This window comes from Vulpes lagopus, chromosome 7, assembly GCF_018345385.1.
Source record: "Vulpes lagopus strain Blue_001 chromosome 7, ASM1834538v1, whole genome shotgun sequence".
NCBI lineage: Eukaryota > Metazoa > Chordata > Mammalia > Carnivora > Canidae > Vulpes > Vulpes lagopus.
The window spans coordinates 13486257-13503885 of record NC_054830.1 but is presented as its reverse complement, the minus strand read 5'-3'; the positions used below and the strand labels follow the sequence as shown (position 1 = coordinate 13503885).

The 17629-nt window shown below is 54.3% G+C and overlaps 1 protein-coding gene across 3 annotated transcripts; it reads left to right on the top strand.

Annotated features, from left to right (window-relative positions):
- The first annotated feature begins 1 nt into the window (after window position 1).
- LRRC25 (leucine rich repeat containing 25) lies at window positions 2-16729 on the top strand. Of its 3 annotated transcripts, none has more exons than XM_041760569.1 (3): window positions 2-83; window positions 13104-13894; window positions 16289-16729. In XM_041760569.1, the coding sequence occupies exons 2-3, from the start codon at window positions 13113-13115 to the stop codon at window positions 16398-16400; spliced, it is 894 nt and encodes a 297-aa protein (XP_041616503.1). In that variant the 5' UTR covers window positions 2-83; window positions 13104-13112; the 3' UTR covers window positions 16401-16729. The 3 variants fall into 3 exon arrangements, with proteins under 3 accessions (XP_041616503.1, XP_041616502.1, XP_041616501.1); XM_041760568.1 differs by lacking the exon at window positions 2-83 and adding an exon at window positions 12176-12477; XM_041760567.1 differs by lacking the exon at window positions 2-83 and adding an exon at window positions 12185-12535.
- The last annotated feature ends 900 nt before the right edge of the window (window positions 16730-17629 follow it).

Genomic DNA, 17629 nt, shown 5'->3' with positions numbered 1-17629 from the left:
AGTCAAGACTGCAGGCAGTGGGTAACTCATTTCCCCTCCTGGGGTCCTTCTTCCAGGGAGTGTGAGATGGGGCAGACAGTGAGGTAAGTGTTCCCGGGAGGGGTGGAGGCCTGTGCACTGGACCTACTGGCTGGCAACCAGTAGGGAGAAGCAGTCCAGTTGTGACTCCAGGTCTGGATGTTTCTGTGAATATTTGCCACAGGTGTTCTTTTTTCCTGTACATGACTGCAAGTGTGTGTGTGTCTGTGAACACGCAGTTCCTGTGTGAGTGCATGGATACATCATTATGCGAGGGGTGGTGGTCCAGTGAAAGGTTGCTGCCTGAACAACTGGCCCTGGCTCTTCCGAGGTGGTTGTGTCCTTGGCAGTTGTGCGGGGCCAAATAACACCGTCACACGTGTTCACAAATGTGTATGCGTTTGCGTGCATGTGCACATGCCTGTGCCTTCACGCGTGGGTTGATTGCTAGCTCCCTGGGACCTGCGTTGTGTACTCTGGTTTCCTGTGTCGTGTGTGTCTGCGTGTGAGTGTCTAGATGGGAGTACCCTCTCCCACAGCCAGCTGACCCCGTGTTATACCTCCTTTCTTAGAGGCTGCGCCCCGCAGTGGGGATCCCCACCCCTCAGGCCTCCTGGCAGTCGGGAAGTGGGAGCCGCTAGGGTTCCAGACAGGCGGAGAGGAAGGGAAGGGCCAGGCTGGCCCCAGCCCCGCCTCCATCCCGAGGGGCCTCAGCCGGGGTTGGAGGGGGACGCCAGCCCTTCCCACTTCCTGTCCAGCCGGTCGTCCCCTCCCCCAGCTTCCTCTCCCGCTGGGGGCCCCCCCAGCCCGGAGCCGGGGTAGAGGAGGGGCCTGTGCCGCGAGCGAGTGGGGGTGCGGCCGGCGAGCTTCTGTAGGGCCTCTTGCTGGCGACTGCCAGCGCCCCGGACGCCACCAGCGGACGGACGTGGGCCTCCAGGGCACCCTCATCGTAATACCCGCTCCCACCACCGCTCTCCAGCGCTCACTTTCAACGAGACACAGAGAAAGTGTGGCTCACCCAAGTCACACAGCGTATTGGTGACAACTGTGACACCCAGGCCCTGCAGATGCTCCTCCTGCTACCCCGGGCACCCCTTATTTATCTCCCAATGCTCCGTGGCTCCCCAGGTTCTGTGTGCCCTGCGCGGGTCCTTCGCCCTCTCTGAGCCGCCGCTCCTTGAGTCGTTGGGACTCTGCAACCTCCCCACAAACATTTATTGAGCGTTTGCTGGGTGCAGAGACCTGGGGACCCAGCCAGGACGCGTTGCTACTGCTTGCGAAGCAGAGATTCTGCTGGGGAAAGCTGACCGTCAAAAGCTGGCGAGTCAGGATAACCTCAGGGAGCACTACATGCTGGGCAGAGGGAGGGCTTCCCGGGGGAGGAGAGGACCCAGCGACCGCCGGCGAGTGGGCCCGGCTCCCAGAGCAGGGTGGAGGCGAGGGGAGAGGAGGGAGACGGAGGCGCGAGCTGCGAAGGGGGAGGCGCGGCCGGCTGGAGCGCCTAGCGCGGTTCTCATGGCAACCGAGACGGATCTCCAAACACAGCCTCGGTGCCGGCGGAAAAGTCCGAGAGGAGCGAGCTCTGGGCCCCCCGCGGCGTCAGGGAAGCTGAGCCGCAGGCACATCCAAACGGGGCGCACGCCTCGTAAAAGCCGAACCCGCAGAAGAGCCCCCACCCCGCACCCACCCGTACGAGGGACGGGCACGGGGAGGGGAGTTTTGTTTTGTTTAACAAGGGGAGGGGTGGATCTGAAAGATCTTAAAACAAAATGTTCAGCCTGCAGTCACAGAAGTGCAAGGGCCCTGAGATGGGTGCGCGGTGAAGGTGCTGGAGGCAGAGCGGAGGGCCGTGCGGCTGGAGCAGGGGGAGGGGGAGCTGGATCACTCCAAGGGACAGGTTCAGATTTGTTCCAAGAGCAATAGAGTCACGGGAACGTGTGTAGCCCTGAGGGGCAGGATCTGCAACAGGATTTTAAGAAGCTCCATGGGGCTCCTGGGGAGATTTGGATGGCATGGGGGATGCAGGAGGTTGTCCCGGTAAGAGGCCCAAGTAGACGGGGGCTCTGGGCCTTAGCAGCCCCGGGGACTGATTAAGGGGCCCGGGTGGGGACCGCAAGCCGAGTAGGCTAAAGGGTCTCGGCTAGATCCCAGACCCGGATCTCTTCACCAGCTCCCGATCGCCCCTGTGTGGCTGCGCGGGCACTGCAGCCCTGAGCCCATTCTCGGCCTTGGGATTACCACCGGGTTGGGGGCGGGGCCTGGGGAAGCCTGAAGCGGGCTGTGCTTGTAGGGCTGGGTCTTTTTTTTTTTGCGGGGGGGCGGGGGGGGAGGGCTGTCCTTCCCACTCCCTTCCAGTCTTTCCAGTCTTCATATCCACCTTTCACAGGCCCGCCTCACGGCCTTTGCCCTGGCTGTTCCTGCTGCCTGGAGGGCAGTTTGGCTCCTGGCCTGGCCTATACTAGTTCCTTCTTCTCCATCTTCTCCCTCCTTCCCCTCTTTTCTCCTCTCCTCCCTTCTTCTTGCCTTCCTTGGCCATCTCCCCTGGATTACGGATTCTGCACTGGCCTTGGCTGGATTTGTCACTGTTACGATAAAATGATGCATCAGATAATTGGCTGGCAGCCTCCGCCTCCCACTGGATCTGTGCTCCCTGTGGACACAGCCCTGGCTGCCGGTGAATATGTTGCAGGAGTCGCTCGGAAGGCTGGTTTGGGTTTACCTCCCTACTGGAGATGGAAGCAGCCCTCCCCCACCCCACCCCCGCCCCATTAAAGTGGCAGGCTTTGGGAGGGGCCGGGCTCCGGAGGGCGGCTCCTGCAGCCCCGCCCCAGCCGTGCGTGGGAGGCGGGCCACAGCTGGAAGCCGGGTCTGGGCCAGGAGATGTTTCCTCTCAGAAGCTGTAATTACGGGTAATTTTCTAACTGCAACACAAAAATTAAAACCCAAACAACACCGGGAGGGGAGAAGCCACAGCAGCCGGTGAGCGCTAGAGCTGGGGTGGGAGTTCTCGCAGAGACCTGGCGGGAGGAGCAAGGCCCCCAACCCGGGAGTCCTGGGGATGGGGTGGGGGGGCCAAGGCTCGCTCAGATGGACTAAGCTCCTTGAAAAGGCAGCAACTCCTTGGAGTTTCAGTTTCCTGTATTCCAAGACCGATCACCTGGAGACAGAAGTCCCCAGATGGAGAATGAGCCTGGATGTGAATCGTGTTGTGCAGCCTGCTGCGGCCTGCACTTGTGAGTCTTTGAGCAGGAGGCAGGCGACTGAACCTCCCAAGCTTGCAAAGCTGCGATGAACTCTAGGCGAGAGAAGGGACCCAGGACTGGGAGGAGGAGCCTCGACCGAATCTACAGCTCCCCCCACAGCATCTGTGTCCATCCTCCATAAGGCTCAGCCTGAGCCGGTACCCTGCCCTGTTTCCAGGACTTTTTGTGGTCTCTTGTGCCCACAAATTAAGTCCCTCCCCCTCCTGCCTAGTTGAATTCCAAATCATTAGAAATTGGTGTGCTCAGTCCAGGATCAGATCATCCCTGGAAAAGCCACCGAGCAGCCTCGTTGGAGAGGCGGCATATCTCCTCCACATGTTATAGGGTGGGGAAACTGAGCCCTGAGAGGTACTGAGGTAGTCCCATAGGTGATCCAGAGGCAACACTTCATCCCCTGGCATGCCTGCCCTGTCTGGGTCTGGGATACTCACTCTGGGAAATTGGAGGCATTTTGTGAAAACCTCAGGCCTGCCGGGAGGAGCAGGGAAGAGAGGAGTGGAGGAGAGGAGAACCTGTAGCAGCTACAGAGAAAGTTCTGCAGATAAAACTGAGGCTCAGCACAGGGAAGCAACTGACCTGAAGACACGGAGCAGAGAGTGGAGGACCAGGTCCCACTTTGGGGTGCATGGCAACATCTCTCCCTTACCTCTCCTTTCCAGACCTCTGGTCTTTTCCTGTGGCAGAAGAGGTTCCATGGCACCTAAGGTCCCACTCTCTTTCTGGGCAGTAAAAGGGAGGAGTCTTTTCTTCCCCATTTGGGAGTCCCGCAGCTTAAGAACAACACTGCGGAATGAATGCTAAGGGGAACTTGGGTGCTTTCTGTGCATGATCCTGCTGCAAGCATCCAGCTCATCCCCACCCCAGGGCCTTTACATGCTGTTCTCCCTGCCTGGGACACCTTTCCCTCAGCCCTTCCCCATGGGTTGCTTCTCTTCATCCTTCAGGCCTGAGCTCCAGCAATGTCTTTTCAGAGAGGCCCTCCAACCTGGGTTGCGCTGGATTTTTCCTGAAAATTTTGTTTTTGCACATTGATTTCTTTTTTTTTTTTTTTTTTAATTATTTATTCATGAGAGACAGACAGAGGCAGAGACGCAGGCAGAAGGAGAAGCAGGCTCCATTCAGGGAGCTTGAGGCGGGACTCCATCCTTGGTCTCCAGGATCATGCCCTGGGCTGAAGGGGGCGCTAAACTGCTGAGCCACCTGGGCTGCCCTGCACATTGATTTCCCATGTCCCCAGTAATCCATGAGGTCCAGGAGGGCAGGGAATTTGTTTTTTGGTTTTGTTTATTTTTTTCTAAAGATTTTTATGTATTTGAGAGAGAGGGAGAGAGCACAAGCAGGGGAGCGGCGGAGGGAAAGGAAGAAGCAGGCTCCCCACTCAACAGGGACCCTGAAGTGGGGCTCAATCCCAGGACCCTGGGATCATGACCTGAGCAGGAGGCAGATACTTAACCGACTGAGTACCCAGGCGTCCCAGGGCCAGGAATTTGAATATTTTGTTCAGTGCAAAGAAGAATGCTTGGCACACAGCAGGAGCTCGATAAATACCTGTTGCAAACCAAATGAATTAAAAATTACCACTGTCCCCTTTGTGCTGGGATCCGAGGCCTCCAGTGTCCCCAGGGGTCTCAGCCTGATTGTGACACAAATTGTCATTACCATCCTCCCTAGCCAGGGCGGAGTCTGGTGGTGTGAAGGGCCGGGGAACCCCCAGGACTTGCAATCCCGAGTATGGCCACACGAGGATAGCAGAGACTCGCAGCACCAACTCCTGCGGGGTCCCTGCAGGCCTCACCCTGGTGCCCCTTTGGAACAGCTCTTGAGACCTCCAGATTCAAGCTTGGAATGTTGTCAGCTTCTCTTGACCTTGCCCATGCTCCCCAAGTCGGCTTCCAGATATATATTTACATTTTTATGCATTGCATTATTTCATAGTAAAAAAGGAGAAAAATAAAGAAAAAAATCACCCAGTTCCCCTACCACCCCCAAAACTTCCCATTTTGAACTCTGACCTGCACATCCTTTTTTCCTCCCCTTTCTTTTCTGCATTTTTTTCTCTTTGACTAACCTTTTTAAAACTGTGAACCACCCCGTCTTGCTCTTCAAATCTCCCACATTCTGTTTAACTTTTTCTCTCTTGAGCTATTATTTCCTAACCGCTTTTAAATTTGGTAATTTAGGGATGCCTGGGTGGCTCAGTGGTTGAGCATCTGCCTTTGGCTCTGGTCGTGATGCCTGGGTTCCTGGGATTGAGTCCTACATTGGATTCCCCATGGGGAGCCTGCTTCTCCCTCTGCCTTTGTCTCCACCTCTCTCTCTCTCTCTCTCTCTCTCTGTTTCTCATGAGTAAATAAGTAAAATCTTTAAAAATAATAAAATAAATAAATAAATAAATTTGGTAATTTATTGTTCGTGGTGCCCTCCCCCTGGAACATCAGCTACTTAAGAGCAGGAGTGTTGCTGCATTCAGGAGGCACTCAGTAAATATTTGAGGAATGAATGAATTGTTACCAAAAACAAACAAAACCTAACAAATAAAACAAAATACCCTCCTTAGTCCACAGCCCCAGGCAATCACTATCTTGAACACAAGTCCAAATCCATGTATCCAGGAGCCACATAGAGATTCATTGTGTTCCCTGGAATGGCTCTGCAGACCCTTCCAGATCGATGCAAATGCATCTGGTATTTGCGCATAGTGTAGCCTAATGGTCAACCACACAGATTCTGGTCCAACCCTCAGTTGCTGTTGAGCCTTGGGCAAGCTACTCAACCACACCATGCCTCAGTTTCCCTGCCTGTAAAATGAGGAGGGGTCTTATCAGTTCCTATGAACTGGTAATGACAGTTCCTATCTCAGGGGGCTATGGTGAAGATTACATCTCTCTTTAAGTTTATTTTTATTTTTTTTAAGATTTTATTCATGAGTAATCAGAGACACCGACAGAGGGAGAAGCAAGCTCCATGCAGGGAGCCTGATGTGGGACTTGATCCTGGGTGTCTCCAGGATCACACCCTGGGCTGAAGGCAGCACTAAACCGCTGAGCCACCGGGGCTGCCCCAAGTTTATTTTTTAAATTTATTTTCTTTTATCGTTAAGATTGTATTTATTCATGAGACACAGACAGGCAGAGACATAGGCAGAGGGAGAAGCAGGCTCCCTCTAGAGAGCCCGAGTTGGAACTCCATCCTAGGACTCCAGGATCACAACCAGAGCCAAAGGCAGATGCTCAACCACTGAGCCACCCAGGCGCCCCTCTTTAAATTTATTTTAAATATTCTCTACACCCAATGTGGGGATCCAACTCACGACCCTGAGATCAAGAACTGCATGCTCTGGCTGCCTGGGTAGCTTAGTCCATTTAGCCATGGGCTCTTGATTTTAGCTCAGGTCTCTATCTCAGGGTCCTGGGGATAGAGCCCGCCTTGGGCTCCCTGCTCAGAGGGAAGTCCAGGTCAGGATTCTTTCTCTCTTTCTGTTCCTCTCCCCTCTTGCTGAGGAGCTCTCTCTCTCTCTCTCTCTCTCTCTCTCAAATGAATGGGTAAATAAATAAATAAATAAATAAGTAAATAAATAAATAGTTGCATGCTCCACCCACTGAGCCAGCCCGGTGTCCCAGTCAGTCACTCCACCTATCTTCATTGGGGTCCCTGAGAAGCAGGCCTGAAGAACAGAATCCTAGAGCCTGTTTGCAGTGGGGGCGACGGGGAATCACCCCTGGAAGCCCCGGTCGGGGTGAGCAGAGACGAGGAGCCCTGCAGGGGGCGCCAGGCAGCAGGCTCCGAGGGCCAGGTCACCTAGGGGGGGCGGGGGGCCGGAGCACCTCGGAGAGGTCCTACCTGAGGTGGGAGACAGCTGAGGCGTCCACAGGCACTCGCCCTCCGTCTGTGGTCGCGGGCTGCTCCCAGGGGAGCCCTGTGGGCGGGCAGCGCGGCGTCCCAGGGCCCCAGCAGCCCTCCGCTAAGCAGCCAGCAGGTGGACGTGCTCGGAGACGACCGCAGAGCTCGGTGCCACGTTTGCTTTGCGCCACCCCCACCCGATGACACCCCGCGGACAACAGCGTTCAGCGGCTTCTAAAATTTTACTCTAACCGACGGGACCAAGTGACTTCAAACAGGGTCTTTCTGCACCATTAAAACTCCAGCCTTAACCTTCTGAAGTCAATGCTTGTGCCTCTCCCCACCTCCTGCGTCTTAGCACCCCCCTCCCACCCCTCCACCTCACCACCACCCCCACCCCCACCCCCACCCCCCACCCCCCGTGCCAGGCACACACTCACGTTCACATCTGACTCTCAGCGCTTCTTCACAGCGGCCCCACAGAGTGGTTTTCATTGTCTCTGTTTTAGGGAGGAGGAAGTGAGGCCTAAAGAGATTAAGGTGGCGGTCCTGGGTCACGGAGGTGAAGGTGAGGCCTAGACCTCAGTGATCGCTGGCTGGATGCTCGCCTGGCTGGGGTGGCCGTGTCTGCCTACTGTCTGGGTACCCAGCCCGGCCTTGGCTTGTCACACCTGCCTCTGGTCCTGACCTGCTGGCTCCAGAGCCCCCTTGGACATCTTGAGATCCCCAGGCCTTTAGATCTGGGCCTCCTGGGCTGGGTTGGGCTGCCTGGCACCTTGCCCTCCCTCCTCTCCCAGGTGAGACAGGACCCTAAGGGCAGCCAGACTCCAGGCTGGGACAGAAGTCTGGCATTCAAAGGCTGCACTTTGAAGCATGGGGAATGCAAATGGCAGGCAGGACAGGGCCTGGGGCCTGAGCCCCAAACCTCTGGCCCCACGGAGAATCAGGGCTCCAGAGAAGGGCAGATTAGGGATAAGTATGAGAGCCCAGGAACAGGAGGAGAGGTAGATGGTGGGGGAGGGCAAACCCTTGATCCCACTTCAGATCCCCAATCTTGGGAATACTGGGGGCAGGGGCGGGACTGAGGCCTCACCCAGTACAGGTGGGTACATGGGGGTCAGAGGGAGTTGGGCATATATGGCTATATTGAGGAGGTCATAGGTTGGTGGCCCTGGGTCTGGGTTATCCCAGGGAACTCTGTATTTCTATCTTTGTCTTTGTGCTCCATGTTTTCATGGCTATTGGCGGGGGGTGGGGTGGGGTGGGGGGTGTCTCTGAAGATCTCTGAAGGCCTCTGGGTAACCTGGGGGCTTGGGGATTCTGAGTTGTTCTAGACATCTCTGGGGATTTCTGAAGGTCTCTAGGTGACCCTAAGGACCTCTGGAAGTCTCTGTGCTGAGGGACTGGCCCTGCCTGGGACTCAGGCTTGTTTCAGGCCCAGGCTCAAGAGCATGTCAGGCAGGATGGAGGGGGAGTATGGAGGTGTGCCCTCTGGGAGCTTCTGGTCCCCTTCAGGCAGTGAAGCCCGGGGTTACTCTGCTTCCCATAGCCTGGACACGACCTGTTCAGGTGGCAGCTAGGATGGCCCAGACCCCAGGTCTCCCAGGCCCCGTGCTTCAGACCCCAATACCTTATACATGCCAGGCATTTCCAAACCCCCAAACCCCAGGACCTAGGGCTCCCAAACTCCTGACCCCTCTAAATTTTCCAGATTCTGGGTCCCTCAGGTCCCCCAGACCACCTCCAGAACCCACTATCCCAGATCCCACGCCTACCTCCCTCCACTCCAAACACACACACACACACACACACACACACATACACACACACAGACCGGTTGTCTGGCACTTCCTCATTTCCTCATTTCCTCCTATTCTAAGAGACCTTAGGGCTGGATGCCGCTAACTCCTCCCAGGGTGTGGGACATGGGGGATATCCACTCACACCCCAGCCTGAGGGTGGCTGCTGCCCTTCTGTTCCTCCTTTTTTTTTTTTTTTTTTAAGATTTTATTTATTTGAGAGAGATAGGGTGAGAGAGCAGGGGCAGGGAGGGAAGAAGAAGCAGGCTCCCTGCTGAGCAGGAAGCCTGGTGTGGGGCTCCATCCCACGACACTGGATTCATGACCTGAGCCCAAGGCAGATGCTTAACCCATTGAGCCAGCCAGGCACCCCTGCCCCGTCCCTCTTATCCCAAAAGCCAGGGTGTCTTTATGTGGGCTTGTTGGCTGATTTCGGTGTTTTATTTTATTTTTTAAAGATTTTATTTATTTATTTGAGATAGAGAGGGAGAGTGCAAGCAGGGGGAGGGGGAGAGGGAGAAGCAGGCTCCCACTAGGCAAGAGAACCCAGTGCAGGGCTCGATACCAGGACCCCGCTTGGCTTCCCTCCACCTCGCACATATGCACAAACTTGAACTCTCTCTCCCAAATAAGTAAATAAAATCTTGAAAAAAGAAAAAAAAAGAGTTGCCACCTTGCCTGCTTGCTTCTTGTCTTATTTTTCTCTGCATTACTTTTTCCACCTGCTCCATATTTTCTCGGTCGATCCTACACGTTGCCAACCTCTCCAACTGCTATGAGAACCCCACAAGCACAGGGATTTGGTCTGTTTTGTTAAGGGCTGTAGGCACAGCTCCCTGACCAGTCTCTGGCACACAGTAGCCACTTAATAAAGGTTTATGGAAAAAGATGAATGAGTTTTTCCTTATCAGTTCATAGAGATCTATCATTTTGTTTTTATGACTCTGAGGCATCCCCCAGGAAGGAGGAGCTGTTATTCATCTAACCAATCCCTTAGGTTGCTTCCCTTCCCCATCACCCCCATCTCCCAACATGCAATGAATCATCTCTTAGCTCTGCCATCTTTTTGCCTTCCCTCCTGTTTTAAATTGTTCAAAATACACTTCGCACAAAATCTACCATTTTAGCCATTTTTTGAGTGTACAATTCAGTGAGATTTTAGTACATTTACAGTGTTTTGCAAGCACCACCTACATCTAGTTCCAGAACATTTCCGTTGCCCCAAATGGAAACCCCATTCCCCTGAATAGGCCCTCCCCCCAGCTCCTGGCAACCACCAGTCGGCTTTCTATCTCTAAGGATTCACCTGTTCTGGACGTTTTATATCAATAGAATCACAGGCTATGTGGCCTTTTGTGACTGGCTGCTTTCACTCTTCATGATGTTTTCAATGTTCATCCACGATGTAGCTGGTATCAGGGCTTCGTTCCTTTCTATGGCTGAGTAACATTCTGCTGTATGGATGCGCCGCGTTTTGTTTACCCACTCATCAGTTAGCTCATGCCCCTCCTGCCCTTGTCATTTTGTGAACATGAATTATTCAGGAGCATCCCAGAAGTGGGAGGCTGGGTCAGCAGGGACAAGTGTTTGTAACTCCAGTGGCCTGTGTCAGCATACCTTCCTCTGGGACAGCGCCACAGATGCTCCCGCAGCCCTGCCGAACATTAGCATCCTTTTGAAGTTTTGCCAATCTGACAGCAGAAAATAAATGGCACTGGTACCACAGAGTTGTGATTTGCAATTTTTCTGTACCATTGGGGCTCCTGGGTGGCTCAGTCAGTTAGGCATCTGCATTCAGCTCAGGTCATGGTCCGGGGGTCCTGGGATCAAGCCCTGCATTGGGCTCCCTGCTCAGCTCAGAGCCTGCTTCTCCCTCTCCCTCTGCCTGCCACCCCCTCCTCACTGTGCTCTGTCTCTATTGTTAAATCAATAAAATCTTTTTAAAAAGAGAGAGAGAATGAGTACTTTTGAGTGTGTTGAAGCAACAATTTTCAACTTTCTATAGTCTCAGTTCAAAACCTTTGGTCATTCCTCTGAGTTTGAAGATGGAAAGGGGCACAGTTTGACGAGACCAGAAAGCACCAGGGAGTGAACTGTAGCTTCCCACAGTCAAGGAGAAGGCTCTTAGCATTTATCCCATTTTACCGATGTGGAAACTGAGGCACAGAGTGGTTAAAGTTGCACAGTGGGCCAGGGTCTGGAATGGATTCGAACCTGGTCTTCCTGACACCAGGATACCCCTGTGAGGCTGAGACCCTCTCCTAGCCCATCCTTCTTAATCTACTCTTGTTATTATCTTCTGGGTCTGACTCAGGCACCCCTCCTCCTCCTCTGGAACTCTGGCCTCTTCCGCAGGTCCCCCACTTCTAAGACTGGTTCACTCTGGGGGAATATTTTCTTTTTAAAGATTTTATTTATTTATTAATGAGAGAGAGAGAGAGAGAGAGAGAGAGAGAGAGAGCGGCAGAGGGAGAAGCAGGCTCCATGCAGGGAGCCCGACGTGGGACTCGATCCCGGGTCTCCAGGATCAGGCCCTGGGCTGAAGGCAGCGCTAAACCACTGAGCCACCTGGGCTGCCTGGGGGAATATTTTGACACGACACCCCTCCACTGCTCACATGTCATCCTTGGTTCCCCATGGTCCTGGGAATAATGCCCCACTCCTTAGCCTGGCTTCTGAGGCCTGCACTGCCCACCCCCTGCCCACACCACCAGTTCCTCCTCTTGGTCTGCCCACTCCAGCCACTCCACTCTTAAACACACTGACCCACCCAGCCATGACTGCAGGGCCTCTGCTCCTGTTGTGACTTCTGCCTGGAATCTGCCATGCATTTGTTTCTGCCAGCTCCTGTGACTCATCCTCCAAGCCCCAGACTCAATGTTTCCTTCCCCAGGGAACCCTCCTCACAGCCCCCTCCAGCAGGGAGGCAGCGCTGTATGGAGCAGGAGCTCTGAGTCTGTGGGGGAGGCTAGCAGCTTGGAGAGTCAAAGGCATGGTTTTGGGAATCCTTGACAAAACTCTACTCGCGTGTTGAAGCCCCAATCCTAATGCTTCCTCCTCCAAGAAGCCTTCCTGGACTCTGTCGCTCCCTCTGACCTGACCTGACTCCACTGGACTGGGTGTGTCTGTGTCCCCCTGTGACCTCTCTGAAGACTGGGTGCTCCACCAGAACCCGGCCACACTCAGGCCTTCTGGAAGTCCAGCACCGGCGCTAGTTGAATGAACGAACATACGAATGCGTGGGTTGGGCCTCAATTTGAGCTGACAACCAGGAAGCGAGTTGATGAGGTAGCAGTCTGTCGGGGTGTTAATGGGGGACATGCAGTCTCTGGGTTCCAGCAACAGAGAAGCAGGTCGCCCCTCCCCCTCCCGTGAGAATCCCGGGCCTGAGGCCGGGAAGGGGGGCGGGTCTCTGTGTCTTCATTCTTCCCCTCAGCATTGCACCCGGACACCAGTTCCTCTTCCCCTGAGTCGCTGGGTGCAGATCCTGAGCCGAGGAGCGCCCCGGGCCACGCGGATCCGAGGCGGGTGCTGACCACCTCGGCCCCCGCGTCCAGGTGAGCTCCAGGAGCTCCCGCGCCGCCCAGGCAACAGCGTGGCGGTGGGACCCGAAAGGTAGGACCGGGGCACTAGAACCGGGGTCGGGGCAGAGACCTCAGAGACCTCAAGCCAGATCGGAGGGGGTTCCTTTCAGCAGCCGCGTCCGACCCCAGCCCAAGACCCGCAGCACCCCGCAGTCCAGGGAGAAAGAATTAGCGGGCGGTGACCCCGCCGTTTCCGGGGGCAACCGCTTATTTTGCATATTGTCTCCTTTTGGCCAATGAGGGCGCCCAAAATATTCGGGCGTGGGGGTGGGGGGGGACACGCTTGAGGGGAATGGGCGAATTGACCCGAAGGGGCTCCTCTGGGAGAAGCGGAGGGGATGACTGGGCCGGGTCTTCTGGCCTCCCAGGACCGGCGGGCACTGGGATTCTGTACCCATTCCCCAGAGGGGGCGACCGAGGCAGAGGCCGGAGCCAGCCAGGGAGGCGGCAAGTGAGGGCCTGCGTTGTACCATTTCAGAAGAAGCCTGAGCCACTCTGAGACAACAACGACGACAATGACAATAATACAACACCAGCGGTGAGGGCGAGGCGACCACAAGCTAAGGTCTGGGCTTAGATTCTGGTGTCTCTCTGTCTAGGTTGCTTGAATGGAGGGCTCCCTGGTGTGGATGCTGCTGTTGCCACTGCTGCTGCAGAATCCAGGCAGCCAAGCCCTTTCCTGCAACGTGTCCTCCGGGGACGTGAACTGGACCATGGAGTTCACGGCCACATGCCTGAATTTCAGTGGTCAAGGCCTCAGACTGCCCCAGAACCAGTCTCTGCAGGCCAGGAACCTGGTTTACCTTGACCTGTCTGGCAACAATCTTCAAGAGCTACCATTGCTCTTCTTTAAACTCCTGGAAAAGCTGCAGGTCCTAGATGTGACAAACAACTCACTGGACCGCGTGGACCCGGACCTGGCTATGCTCTGTCAACTTGACCTGAAGGCTGACTGCAGCTGTGTCCTAAATTCCTGGCACCAGGTCCGACAGAACAACTGCTCTGGCCAAGAGCCTCCGAAGTGCCAGGACACAGCCACTGGTGCCTGGCACAATGTGTCTGCCTTCCTGGCAGTTAGCTGCTCCTCTGGCCTGTCCTTGACCATCGTGGCACTGGTGGCCAGTGGAACCCTGCTCCTCGTGCTCACCATTGCTGGCCTAGTTCTGGCCTGGAGACTTCGGGGACGCTGGATGGCCAGTCCCCGGGACCTGGACAAAACATGGGCTGCTCAGGATGGTTCTAGGTCTGTGGCTGGCAAGCAGCCAAGGTACAGTAGCCGGGGCCTCAGCCCTAAGCCCCCGGCGGCTGCCCAGCCCAGACTCTCCACACCCGACTATGAGAATGTGTTTGTGGGCCAGCCAGATGCCGGGCACCAGTGGGCTGAACATGGGTGAGTGATTCACACCTGCCTCCAAGACTCTGGAACCAGATAGCCGGGGTTCAAACCCCTGGGCTACCTGTTGTAGTCTGTGTGATCTTGGGCAAGTAGTTTTACCTCAGGGCCTCCGTTTTCTCACCTGTAAAATGGGAATAATAACAGCCCCACCTCACAGAGTTGGGATAAGAATTAAGTGAGTTCCTGTACATGAGACAAGTATTTTCCTTCCTGACCCACAAACTGAGTTTCTGGTTGCCCAGTATGGGGAGAGAGGAGGCAAGTGTTCCAGGCAGAGTAGGGGCTTTGCAACAATAGTCAGTGGTCTAGGCTCAGATCCTGTGTGACCCAGGGCTATTTCTGAGCCTCTGTTTCAGTCTTTATACAGTGGGGATGGCTCCCCTCCCACAGGTCCCTCTGTTTTTTTAAAAGATTTTATTTATTTATTCATGAGAGACACACAGAGAGAGGCAGAGACACAGGCAGAGGGAGAAGCAGGCTCCCTGTGGCGAGCCCGATGTGGGGACTCAATCCCAGGACCCCGGGATCATGACCTGAGCCAAAGGCAGGCGCTCAACCACTGAGCCACCCAGGCGCCCCTCCACATGTCCCTTTGACACATGAGATGCTAAGAAAGCTGTGTCCCCACCCCCCCCAAAGCCTGACACCTCTAGATTTGGCTGGAATTAGATGGATGGCTTCAACTTTTCCAGGTTGGATAAGGGAATGAAAGGAATTGCAGGGGACAGCACAGGCCGGGGCAAAGGCCTGGAGGTGGAGGAGAATGGAGAATCTTCTGTGAATCGGTTTTGAGAAGGCAAAACATTAGAGCTGAGGGAATCTGAGCAGGAATGGAACAGGGTCATGGATGGGTGTGGGCAGGGAAATCCACAAAGTGGGGAGGCTGGGGGGAAGCTGTTGGTGAGAAATAGGAGAATATGCAAAACAGATGCAAATACGGCTCAAAAGCAGAAGTGGTCCGCAGGAGGGAGTTGAAGGCACTAATTAGACCCACTAAGGCAGCTCGTGCTGTGATGCTCCCCTCTGCCTCGCTGTCACCAAAGCCTCAGGACCAGTCTCCTCCAAAAACATTGTTTAGAATTGGATCTGCCATTCCCACTATACATTTTCCTTGTACAAACGGAGGCCCTGGGAGGCAGATGGTGGACTTGCCCAAGGTCACACATTGAGTCCGAAGCAGAGGTAGGAAACAGATCCTGACTCCCAGTCCTGTCTATCCCTATACGAGCATTTATGTGTTTGGAGTGATTCATTCTAAAGCATGAATGAATGATAGACTCCACTTGCCCAAAGTAGCCTTTGTCACCAGAGGAGTCCAGGGTAGTGTTAGGATGTTCCAGAGGCAGGAGAGCTTTTCCCCTGGACGTGGCAGGGGGTGGGGTTGGGGTGGGGGGGTGGAGTTCTTGTCCACCATACATAGCTAGACATTGCTAAGAAGCTACCTCCTCCCAGACCAATTCTATGAATGCGGAAACTGAGACTCAGAAATTTATTTCTGTATTGAGGCCGCAAAGTCAGTTGCTTCGGAGAACCTAGTAAAGACATTTCCCAGCTGAAGGGACACTGGTTTGGCTCTAGCCACTTGGGTTCATGTGGCTGGTGTGACTAGAGCTTCTGATTTTTCAAGAGGAAACCGAAGTCTATCTTTTAAAAAAAGGGTAGATGGGATCCCTGGGTGGCGCAGCGGTTTGGCGCCTGCCTTTGGCCCAGGGCGCGATCCTGGAGACCCGGGATCGAATCCCACATCGGGCTCCCGGTGCATGGAGCCTGCTTCTCCCTCTGCCTGTGTCTCTGCCTCTCTCTCTCTCTGTGACTATCATAAATAAATAAAAAAAATTAAAAAAAAAAAAAAAAAAAAAAAAAAAAAAAAAGGGTAGATGGTGGGTGGCTTAGTGGTTGGGCATCTGCCTTTGGCTCAGGGCATGATCCCAAGGGTCCGGGATCGGGTCCCATATTGGGCTCCTTGTGGGAGGCCTCTGCTTATGTCTTTGCCTCTCTCTATCTCTCTCATAAATAAATAAATAAATAAATAAAATCTTAAAAGAAAATAAATTTTTTAAAAAAGAAAAGAAACCAAAGTGTAGATTTTAAAGTAAAAAAATGAGCAACTGCCTCAACTTTAAGGAAGAAAATAATTCGATTATGGGCTTGAGGTCCTTGGACCACAGTGTTATAATGCTAAATCCATGGAATCTTCCCTAAATCTCTGGCCCCCACCTCCTTTCCTCAGAGAAGGTTGGGAGGCTGGGAGAACACTGCCCCGTGCCTCAGTTTCCTCATATGTAAATGTAGGAAGGGACTCAGTCGCCCAGAACTTTCTTTACCTCTCAAAGCTGACATGCCTACCCTCTGAGTCCTTCCTCCCCTCACATCTCTCTTTCTCCACAGGGTTCACTCATCAGAGGACAGCGACTTCTACATGAACTACGAGGGCCCCGACCATTCCTCCCAGCCTGTCTACTGCAACCTGCAGTCCATGTACCGGGGCCCGCTGGACTAAGAGGAGTATGTGTTCCCCGGGTGCTGAGCCTTTGATGCCCCGAACTCCAGCATGATGCCTTCTAGGTGACTTGCGGCCTTCTGGCTCTTCCCTGGCCTCAGTCTTCCCAAACCTGAGGAATGAGGACAGGGAAGGACCATCCCTGAGGCCCCAGAGAGGTTCTGCAGTTCCCTCTCCAGCCCCCACTCTGCTTCTCAGTTCCCTCAGTTGCTGGAAGGGGAAGAGGAGAGGCCCCAGAATGGGGGTAACAAGGTCAATTTGTGAACTCCATCGTCACCTTCCTGTCAGTGTCTAGGCCATGCTCAATAAACGCTGCAGGGCTGACAAGGCTGCTGGCTCAGGGTGAGTGGGTTCCTTGAGGTGAGAATTCCCTAAGATCCCCAAACTGGATCTCTAAGACTTCCGAGGCTCAGCCCCCAGGGAAGCCCACACAAACCCCAGAGGGGTCATTACAACTTATGAATGGGACTGTGTCCCTCCCCTGCTCACACACCCTCCATGGCTCCTCATGGCCCCCAGGACCTCAGTCTGGTAATTGAGGCCTGCATGATTCCACCCTGCCCACCTCGCTGCCCTCTCCCATTCTTCTGTCCTTCTGGCCTAGGCCTCCTCACCACCAAGCCCATCTCGCTCCTAAAGTTTTCATTTGTCCATGCCATTCCTTTTGCCCAGAATGCCATTCCCATCCCCTTTTTCTCACTCTTAAACATCTTAATACCAGTGTAGAACTCCATACCCATGGAGGCATGGGTCCAAGTCCTGACTCTGCCATTAACAGGCCCTCAGATCTCCCATCTATATGACAAGGCAATTAGAATTAGTTTCGGCAGCTGTTTTAGCTTTATTATGCTGAGCTATCCTAACTCGTCCTGCAAGGCCAGGTTCAATGCCACTCTACTCAGAAGCTTTCTTGTTTCCTCTGCAGGCAGAGTTAATCACTCCCAATGCTCCGTGTATTTCAAGAGTTTGTTCAAACTCATGCCTCAGCTGGGTTTCCTTCAGCTGCTCCTGGCCTGGCTCCTGCCAACCCTCCAATCTAGGGGAGACAGTTGGACACAGACACCCTCAGTCCTGAGCGGTCAAGCCTGGGATGGGGCCAAGGGTTCCAGAGGGAGATGAACGAAGGAGTTTAGAAAAAGCTGTGTGTAAGAGGGGAATCTGGAGTGGGTTTTGAAGGACGTGTAAGTGTTTGAGAAGTGGAGAGGACACGCCTACTGGGCAGGGGGACC

Bases quoted from the DNA above. Each gene is read 5' to 3' on its own strand.
- LRRC25 (XM_041760569.1), top strand. From the start codon at position 13,113: ATGGAGGGCTCCCTGGTGTGGATGCTGCTGTTGCCACTGCTGCTGCAG. The intron at 13,895-16,288 runs GTGAGTGATTCA...CTTTCTCCACAG, and splicing joins CACCAGTGGGCTGAACATGG to GGTTCACTCATCAGAGGACA.